We start from the raw sequence: 10,352 nt of genomic DNA on the forward strand, positions 1-10,352 counted from the left end.
ATATATATATATATATATATGTGTGTGTGTGTGATGATAAGGCATTTTGGTAAAACAGAAATTTTATTTCTTTTACAATAAATACAACAAGAACTAATCATAAATTTCGATTTCAAGTCATAGCTTTCAAATGCTACATGTAAAAATGGATCCCGTAATATCTTAATTTCAAATTTAGTTGAACATAATATCTTAATTTCAAATTTAGTCGGACCACGATTCGATTGGAAATTTAAAAAGAAAAGGAGAAAACTAACCAAAGCCCCTTCTAAAACCAAATCCCCAATTGCTTTTTTTCTTCTTCACTATATATATACACACATGACATCTCCAACTATCTCAACCACCAATTTCTAGCTCCCTACACACAACCAAAGCAAAACCATGGCGGTTCGCGCCATGAACAGCTGCGTAATTTTCCGTTCCGCCGCAACGCCGCCGCTCGCCGTATCCCGCCGATGCTGCTGTCTCCGTCTATTAACAGCCTCTTCTCGACATAGAAACCGTTCGATTTCACATTCATTTCTCCGTTGTGCGCCTTATCCTCTCAGCCATGTCACCGTTCGTAGCTATTCAGTTCAAAACCTCGTCGAAATGGTTATGGAAGAGCTTGCTTCTATACACAAACGTGGCAGAGTTCGTGCTACTAGCAAGTACCTTCTGCTCATTTTGTAGTACCGTTATGAATTCTACTGAAAATGTATTTATTTTTGGTATATTAATGTGTATATAGATACATATGAGGCAATAAGTTATACTACATACTTGTTTTTACTGTGTCAATTGAACGCTCCAACTTACACAATGATTATCTAGACACCTCCAAAGTTTATGTGTCATGTTAGTGTCGGGTGTCCACGAGACATAGCTTGGACGAGTTGGAGTGTTTAGTTGTTGATTGAGACTGAGATGAGGTGTTTAGATGTTCACTCTCAAAGTTTGAGCGCTTATTTACTAGCTGAGGCCAAGTTTGAGTATCTGTTTATGTAGTATGTCTACATATAGTAGACATATTTTATAGATAATTAGCGTCTATATATATATATTCGGATAGTGACTGTAATTATTTTGGTTGAGTGGCCAAATGTGTTAAAAGCCCTTAATTTTTCACGTTTTTTGAGGTCTAAAATCAGGAGTGGTTATTGTGGAATCTTTTATAGGGTGGAATTAGTAAGCACAGGAGAGCTGCTTGAGGACAAGATGAAGAAAGGGACACTACAAAAAGGATTATTGCTGGAGTTCAAGAAGGATTCTGAAAGGTTGTTGCTAGCGGTTGCTCTTAAACCTGACGGAAAAAAGAATTGGATGGTTTCTGATCAGGTGTAAATAGAAATACTTAAAGAGTTCGTTTTACTGGATACCAGGCTTATTTGCTGCTTAGGCACTGATGCATTTTTAGTTTATTTTATTGGTTTTTAATGATGCAGAATGGGATTACAACCTCCATTAAGCCACAGCAAGTGACTTTTATTGTTCCTGGTGCTGAAAATTTTGAGCCCACAGAAATATCAGAATTTGTACAGAAAGCTCATGATAACTTGGTTGGTTGTCTCTTGTTGTTTAATTGAATTTTCTTGCTACACGATAACGAGACACAATATACAGTTCTGTACTCTTTTTTAGGATAAAGATTGAATTTTTTAGTGCCCACTGATAGGATCCAGCACTGCTTGAATTTGCATGGAATGAGCTTCTTGAGAAGAATAAATCAGTAACAGTTCAAGAACTAGCTGAGGTAATCTCTCTGGAAGTCATGATGTTGCCATTGATTGTTCTTTTAATGACCTTTTTTTGTCCTACCAGATGATTTTTGGTAGTGCGGAGCCTCTTGAGACCTATTGCGCCCACCTGCTGTTATCAAGAGATGAGGTGTACTTCGCAGTTCTGGAGTCAAAAAGTCTTTCTGTATATGGACCTCGGACTGCTAACCAGGTGATACAATCTTCCATCATCTATTTTGGTCAACTGAAAATGCATCATCTGTTCTCATTTGGTCTTAGATGACTGGACATTTTCTTGTGCTCTATATGTTGTTTCGTTTCCATCTCTGTTATCTATATCATTTTCTCCTTTATGAACTTTTTCCTATTCTAGTATTCTTTTCTATTCTGGTATTTGTTTCTGAGATTGTTCCTGGATTGAAGATCCGAGATAGGTGTGTTTTGGCAGATCTTGATTGCTTTCAATGGAGCATGATTTGTTTAGATTTATATGAATAGGATTATCTTTGTAATCTGATAGAATCCATTCAGGCAATCTGCTCAAATGTTAAATAATAGGGGCTAGCACATGAACTTCCACCTGTGTACAAACTAACTGGACAGGAAGAAGTAAAGTCCATCCGGATATTAGATAAGAAACTAATGAAAAGCAGCCCGGTGCATAAAGCATCCCACATTCACCCAGGGGTCGGGGAAAGGCCGCACCCCACCGAAAGATTGTGATATATACCCTAATGCAAGCATTAATGACTGCTTCCACGGCTCGAAACTATGACCTACAGGTCACAGAGACAATTTTGCCATTGCTCCAATGCTCCACTTTATTCGATAAGAAACTAGTAAAACCGCAAAAAGATTACATTTAGAGTTTCTCTCTTTTATAGTCATATATATAGATAGATATTTTGATACCTGTATGTTTAGATAATTTTTGAATTATTATCGTATAAAAGATCATATTGTGGATATTAGTGTTTAAATCCAGAGAGCCTAAATAATTGTAACATTTTTTTCATCAGTCTTATGATGTAGTATTAATAGAATGTAACTTTTACGATAGTAAGTTCATCAAGTATTTTCCTTTACACCTGATATTTCAACACCAATGTCTTTTGATATAATTTATGTGTGTGTATTAAATGTTTGGGTAAGATCAATGAATTATTCCTCTTGCCACTACCATGGGCAACACACATGCATGCGTGTACTTGTGTGTTTTACTTGTTCCATCAGTTCATAACATTGTATAGAGTTACCTGAAGACTTGCCTTTGAAACTTCCCATCTTTCATGGTTGCTTTGCTAACATTTTCTCTATGTATTCTTACTTTACTATATGAATGCCTCATTTTGCTTATCTCTCTTCAATGCAAGTAACTGCCTGGCCTAAAAATTTAGGTGGATGAACTTTTGCGAAGGAAGCTTGCTAAAGAGGTCTCAGAGAAGGAGTTTGAGGAACTTATACAGTTTCTGCGATCTGCTAAACAAATGCCTCCTCAAGACAAACCCCCAAGATCTTCTTGGAAGGCTGAAGAGAAAACTTGGCACAAGATAGAGTCTCTTGAAGCTTTTGCCATTGATTCTTGCAAAAACGACGATCAAAAGAAAACAGCTGGGATGGTAATTAATTACCTTCTTAACCTTTGGTTATTGGATATCTTGTCAAAAAAAATAAAAAATCTTTCGTTATTGGATCAAAAGTCTCCTGAATTCATTTGAGAATCACAATTATTATCTTTGTTAAGTTAGGCTGTGTTTTTACTGCCATCTGAAGGACTTGTGCTACTTTCCTGTTGAGTTGCTAGGTTATGCACAGCCTTCCTTTATCAAAAGGTCGGAAAACTAAAAGAGAAACCTGTATCATGTTGTTTGTCTTCCTTTCTTCTAGATTTTGAAGGCCATGGGACAGGCAAAGACTTCATCTGCAGCAGTGAATCTCCTCATAGATATTGGGTATTTTCCTGTACATGTAAATCTCGATTTGTTAAAGTTGAACCTCCCTACTGATCATCGGGATGAGATTCTGTCGGCCGCAGAGAATCTTTTGTCTACATCGACTGACCTTGATGAGGTATTGTTGCCTTTAAGATTTCTACTTGTGACATCAACGTATGTATCTATATTTTTGCCATTCTGGCCATACTATTTTGCCTCTGGACTGGGGTGTTACAGATTGAGTGTGGATTCCTCTGAGTCTAGCTTTTTATTGCATTTTGTAAAATTCCAAATTCTTCTTATTTCATGTTTCTTTTGTACTTTTGGTGGAAGCAAAAGTTCCATTTTTTATTCGTCTCTTTGCCTATCTGTCAACAGCAAAGGTGTTACATGCTGATTAAAAAGTTTGTGTGCGCGCACAGATACACAGGGGGGGGGGGGGGGGGGGGGATGTGACCACAACAACATCCCCAGTCGATTTGTTAAAGTTGAACCTCCCTACTGATCATCGGGATGAGATTCTGTCGGCCGCAGAGAATCTTTTGTCTACATCGACTGACCTTGATGAGGTATTGTTGCCTTTAAGATTTCTACTTGTGACATCAACGTATGTATCTATATTTTTGCCATTCTGGCCATACTATTTTGCCTCTGGACTGGGGTGTTACAGATTGAGTGTGGATTCCTCTGAGTCTAGCTTTTTATTGCATTTTGTAAAATTCCAAATTCTTCTTATTTCATGTTTCTTTTGTACTTTTGGTGGAAGCAAAAGTTCCATTTTTTATTCGTCTCTTTGCCTATCTGTCAACAGCAAAGGTGTTACATGCTGATTAAAAAGTTTGTGTGCGCGCACAGATACACAGGGGGGGGGGGAGGGGGGGAGATGTGACCACAACAACATACCCAGTGTAAAAAGTGGGGTAAGGGGAGGGTAGGATGTACGCAGACTGTATCCCTACCTTTGTGGGTAGAAAGGTTGTTTCCAATATACCCTCGGCAGAGAGAATATGTGACCATTAGCTTTATTATTGTGCCCGAGAAATTGCTCCAGTGGCTTTAGAGGAGAATTTGATCAAACTAGGATTCTAATTTTTTTTTTCGATAACCAAGAAATTCGTCTGTGACCCGTCCTTTGGACCAATCACAGCCTTCTAAACTCGGTGAATAATGGGCCCACCCCTCTACCCTTCTCCACTTAAATACCGTGCTTCGCTTTGCATGTTATGGGGCTTGAACCTGCGACCTAAGCCACAAATCCTCCACCTTTTGCCATTCAAGCTAGGCCTTGGGGGCTGGTCAATCTAGGATTCTTGATTAAAAAAAAGGTTCTATATTAGAAATAAAGGAGAATTTTTTAAAGTGGAATTCAACGTCTCTTTTTTTCTATTTGTGCAAAACTTTTGGTTTCACTGAAAACCTTTTGGTTTGTCTAGAACCATAATAGAAACGTTCATTGCCTAAACAATTCTGAAGCATTTTTTATTTCTAAACTCGTTCTTGTCCATTTTTTATATATCTTATTAACCATTGATTTACTGTTGTTTTGGTGCTTAGGCTGATAGAATAGACCTGACTCCCCTGAAGGTTTACGCGATTGATGTTGATGAGGCTGATGAGGTGCGTTATACATTGTGGTTTCATGGGAGAATTATGTCTTGTGTGCTTTGACTGTGTGTTGGAGTTCTAAAATGCAATTTTCTACAGTATAATTCTCTAAGTTCCTAAAGCACGACTATTGCAGCTTGATGACGCATTGAGTGCAACAAGGTTGCAGGATGGCCGGATTAAAATTTGGATACATATTGCTGATCCTACTAGTTTAGTTCAGCCAGGAAGCATAATAGACAAGTACATCGTCTTATGCCTAAAATTGTGATTTCAGTGATATCTTTGTGAGGTGTTATTTTAATATTACTTTCTTTGCAGGGATGCAAGAAGAAGAGGAACTTCAATATTCTTGCCTACTGCAACATATCCAATGTTCCCTGAAAGGTTGGCCATGGAAGGCATGAGTCTGCAGCAAGGAAAGCTGTGTAATGCTGTTTCTGTGTCTGTTGTGTTGCGTTCTGATGGCAGGTTAGTTATTAATGAGAATTGTACTGAGAATTTTGTTGTCCGCTATCCCATCAGTTCTGGTGTACAGGAATTTGGGGCTTTCAATGTTGGATCCTGATTTACTGTATCTCTATTGGGTGTATTATTGAGAAGTTTCTTAAATATTCATTTAGGGTTGCTTCTTGGCTTAACCTTCTGTATAAAAATGATATATGTCATGAACTGTCAATTGTTTGTCTCATTTTCTGGATCTTGAAGTTGGTATGATATCAGGAACTTATTATTTCAAAGAGAACTGGTTTCTAAATGAGGTCATGCTTTGGATTTAAAAATCTTAAGAAATGAACATTTTAGAGAAAACCATTAACCTAATGGATTTGGCAGCATTGCAGAATACTCGGTGGAAAACTCAATCATCAAACCGACATATATGTTGACATATGAGAGTGCAACGGAGCTCCTTCATTTGAATCTTGAAGAAGAGATTGAACTGAAAATTCTTTCTGAAGCAGCTGCACTCCGGTTAAGATGGCGTCAAGAACAGGTAGTAGCATCTTATCTGCCGAACTTCAAATTATCTTTCCTATGTGTAATTATTTGGCCGTTGATGGAAATTAAGAGCAAGTTTCACCTTTCTCCACCGCACTTTTATTGAGAGGAGCTATTGTCCCAGCTACGTGTATATTGTTGGCTGTGTTTTACATAAGTGCTTGTATACCATCTTAGCCATGTTTGGTTTTGCATTTGCTGCAGTCAGGTGCTTGCTTATGTACTTCAACGCTTCATGAGAAGTATCTGGCCCATGATTGTATTCACAATTTTGCATTCTTGATGTTATTTGAGATTTTTTGAATTCTATGTTTGCACCTATTATGCTCTGCTTCTTTTGTTTGAAGCTGCTCTTATGCAGCTTCAGATTGATGCTGTAGTATGAGGTCTTGTAGTAACATTTAAAAACTCCTATAACTGGCATTCATGTAATTATTTACTACTTCTGCATGACATTATCCATGTTGGTTCTAGTGTTTTAAGAAGATTGTCTACAGTAGTGCTGCAGCGTATTCTGATTCTCAAGAACCAAAAATTGACAAGGAATGTTTCTGCAGGGTGCTATAGACACAGCCACCATAGAAACACGAATTAAGGTGACTAATCCAGATCATCCAGAGCCGTCAATCAAGCTGTATGTTGAAAACCAGGCTGATGCAGCTATGAGGCTTGTTTCTGAGATGATGATACTCTGTGGGGAAGTTATAGCCACTTTTGGTTCTCATAACAACATCCCTTTACCATACCGAGGACAGCCTCAATCTAATATCGACGCTTCTGCATTTGCACACCTTCCAGAAGGACCTGTTAGGAGTGCTGCTATTGTTCGAACTATGCGTGCAGCTGAAATGGATTTCAGGAATCCTATACGCCATGGGGTGTTGGGACTTCCAGGCTATGTTCAGTTTACCTCCCCTATTCGAAGATATATGGATCTCGCAGCCCATTATCAGGTGAGCTCTTCAAAGTACTAGTGCTTCTAGGATTTTTGCAGTTGTGACAAATGAAATTGTTCAGCCTTATCTATTAGACTGGACATTCTTGAATTTGCAACTTGGCAATGCCTATGAGATAATGCATGGATTGTTTTCTACATTGTAATCGAGCTTGGATAGAAACCCTACATAGAGTTGTTTTTGTTCATGCAAGTATATTAGTAATGCTTTCTCATTCATTGATTCTTTCGTTTTCCCATATCAAGTAACTTTTATGGGTGCAGTTATTTTCTCATTTGTCTACCATGTTTATGAATTTATTCTGCAACATGTAGCTTTGAGCCTTAGCGGTGTGTGCATGATTAAAATGGCAACAACATTTTGTGAGGTTCTGAAGTTCATTTTGTTGTATATATAGGTAAAAGCCTTTCTTAGTGGTGATCCTCTTCCTCTCTCAGCTGGGGAGCTAGAAGGCATTGCGTCTTCAGTAAACATGACAACCAGAGTTGTAAGGAGGCTCTCCAGCAGCAGTCTTCGTTATTGGATATTGGAATACTTGAGAAGGCAGCCGAAAGGGAAACGGTATCATGCCTTGGTCCTTAGATTCATCAAAGACCGAATAGCCGCAATACTGTTGACGGAGGTAAGAGTTCATAATTTCTTTGATCTATGCTGGATACCAGAATTGCAATTATTGATTTGCCACTCTTTCAGCATGTGAGATGTGTTCAAAATATGCCTATAAATGTTTTCTAGGTTACTCATGTCTAACATGAATCTTGCTGTTGACCCTTTCTTACTTTTTACCTCTGTTTCTACATTGCTCACCCCTTTTCTTTCTCAAAGTCAATTTCTCGCTGTTTAGTCAATCTTTGAGGTCCCTATCTATCTAGATTTATGTGATACTGGAAGCAGCACAGATTCGGACCCCTATAGAAAATGAAGTGTGACCAAGCCTCTTCCTCGCATCCACCCTGTCTGACTAATTGGGGCATGCTAAGCCTTCCCTTATGTATACATTTGAATTTGATTCATTGATGCTAAGCATTTCAAATAATCATATTATTCAAATAATAATATTATGTGGTTTAGGATTTATATGAGAGTGCCCAGCTCTAGATTTTTATAAAGGATTGAGCAGATATGTTCTGACAGGCAATATATGAGTTAAAAGCCTCTTGTATTTTGCAGTCCCTGGGATTTTGGTCTAGTGGTAAAAACACAACTCGTGATGTGTGGGTTATAGCTGTACTGGTACATCATTGTTTTGAACCCTGCTGGAGACAAAACCATGATATTTAAGTGGAGAATGATCTTATATTTTGTAATCCTCAGGGCTATGTTCTAGTGATAAGATCCTATTGTGTGATGTGTGGGTTAGACACACGTATTGATACGGACTCAACTAGTATTTAAGCCTGATATTTAAGTGAAGAATGGCAGAGGAGTGAGTCCCATAGTTCTCTGGGTTTCGACCCCTGTGCTAACTGGCTCTCTGGGATTTCAGTTACCAAAAGAAAGTGTCTTGTATGGGATCATTAAAGCACTGATTTAAGGCAATATTAGGGCTGTTTTATGAGTGCAAGTCAACACAAGTTATGATTAATTGCTGCTCATTTTCACCAAGTCATGTTTTTCATGTTTGACCTCTACTGATCTTGACTTAATATGTGCCAGAATTGGTGCTTGAAAATGTGGAACGCTTAGAAATTTTAGCGCAAGCCTTGTTACTTTCCCCGAATCTCTCAAGATTAACCTGAGCAGGGAATATCAATTTGTCCCCTCTCCCTTTCTCTGAGACACATACCAGGCACCAGTATAGTATGGTCAAAAGATATTCCCATGGTTTTCCTTGCGATTAATGGTTCTGGTTGTTCCTCTTTTCATTCTTGCTGGTTTTTCCTATAATCTAACGCAAACCTGTTGCAGATTGGAATTCAAGCTTCTTCGTGGGTGTCTATTGGTGTACAAATTGGTGATGAAGTAGACGTGCAAGTTGAAGAAGCTCATCCACGTGATGATATTCTCTCTCTTAAGGAGGTTGAGGCTGTATAGGATATTTGTTCGCGGAGACCAGAAAGCTTATGATGGAAACAAGTTCCTAACATTTTGTTGCAACAGTTAACGGAATAGTTCCTTGTGCATGTGTTTAGATAACTTTTCTCTAGTGAGGGACTCAGGAAGCTCTTATAATGATTCTCACCTCAATGACAAGTCAATAGTTTATATACATGTTGGAGATACAACCACACAAAGGCAATGATGTTTCTTGCTGTTGTCTTCATTTGAGCTTTGAAGTTATATCTGGACAGTGGAATTTGAGTATCGTCCATGTATCTTTTGACGTTTGACTGAGCTGTACAGATTTTGGTCAATATGTACACGTTTTCAGTCCGTCTCTTTTTGTCTCACATCATCAAGAAGTTCAGTAATGGTTGGGATTTATAGAGGATAGGTTTCAATTTAATTTGGTTTCTGCCTAAGAGCACATATGGAGATTGATTGAATTCAATGTATCAGTTAGTTACTTTGTATTGCCCTCATGGAGCCAGAAAGTATAAGAGGTATTTCTCATTCTTTGCATTATTCTTTCTCCATTTTACTCATTAATGTTGGCTTTAAGAGTTGGTATAATGTTTCTTCTCATCTACCGAAGCTTTGGTGACAGACTTATATGGTCTTTACGTTGGTGAAAGGTAGCAAGTACCTAGTGGAATAGAAGAAGTGTATACAAGTTTGGCCGGAACATTACCATTATAAGAAAAACAGTACTCTCTTCATTTCAATTTGTTTGTAACTTATGGATATATATTTAGAATTATGCTTCAACCTAAATAGTAGATGGAAATTACAAGATCTAATATAAATATTACTATCTACTATTTCTTAGTCCCTACCTTCATGTTCTGTGTTGGTTATTTTTACATATTATTTGAGGACCCCTTCAAGAAAAGTAAAAAAAACAACACGTGGACTCATTTTTGTAGAAAATTAATTGTGTTAAGGCCATAAGTGACAGTAATTCTGTGAAAATGAAAAACTTTATAGTACAAGATATTTGATCATTTAATTTTCATATCTGTGAAATTTGCTGTCTCCTTTTTGGGAGGTATATACACATGCTCACAATTCAATTATTTATGTTATCCCCCTCCCCC

At 37.8% G+C, this 10,352-nt stretch overlaps 1 protein-coding gene across 3 annotated transcripts; it reads left to right on the plus strand.

Moving 5' to 3' along the window:
• The first annotated feature begins 305 nt into the window (after positions 1-305).
• Positions 306-9,782, plus strand: LOC102601885 (ribonuclease II, chloroplastic/mitochondrial). Of its 3 annotated transcripts, none has more exons than XM_015305967.1 (15): positions 306-653; positions 1,161-1,320; positions 1,428-1,541; positions 1,658-1,735; positions 1,804-1,932; positions 3,119-3,340; positions 3,609-3,740; positions 4,174-4,224; positions 5,210-5,272; positions 5,397-5,503; positions 5,582-5,731; positions 6,095-6,254; positions 6,817-7,212; positions 7,613-7,837; positions 9,124-9,782. In XM_015305967.1, the coding sequence occupies exons 1-15, from the start codon at positions 385-387 to the stop codon at positions 9,247-9,249; spliced, it is 2,382 nt and encodes a 793-aa protein (XP_015161453.1). In that variant the 5' UTR covers positions 306-384; the 3' UTR covers positions 9,250-9,782. The 3 variants fall into 3 exon arrangements, with proteins under 3 accessions (XP_015161453.1, XP_006341019.1, XP_006341020.1); XM_006340957.2 differs by having other exon boundaries at positions 3,609-3,710; positions 4,144-4,224; XM_006340958.2 differs by lacking the exon at positions 4,174-4,224 and having other exon boundaries at positions 3,609-3,791.
• Positions 9,783-10,352: the final 570 nt, after the last annotated feature.

Source organism: Solanum tuberosum, unplaced genomic scaffold (genome assembly GCF_000226075.1).
Source record: "Solanum tuberosum cultivar DM 1-3 516 R44 unplaced genomic scaffold, SolTub_3.0 scf00021, whole genome shotgun sequence".
In the NCBI taxonomy this organism is placed as follows: domain Eukaryota; kingdom Viridiplantae; phylum Streptophyta; class Magnoliopsida; order Solanales; family Solanaceae; genus Solanum; species Solanum tuberosum.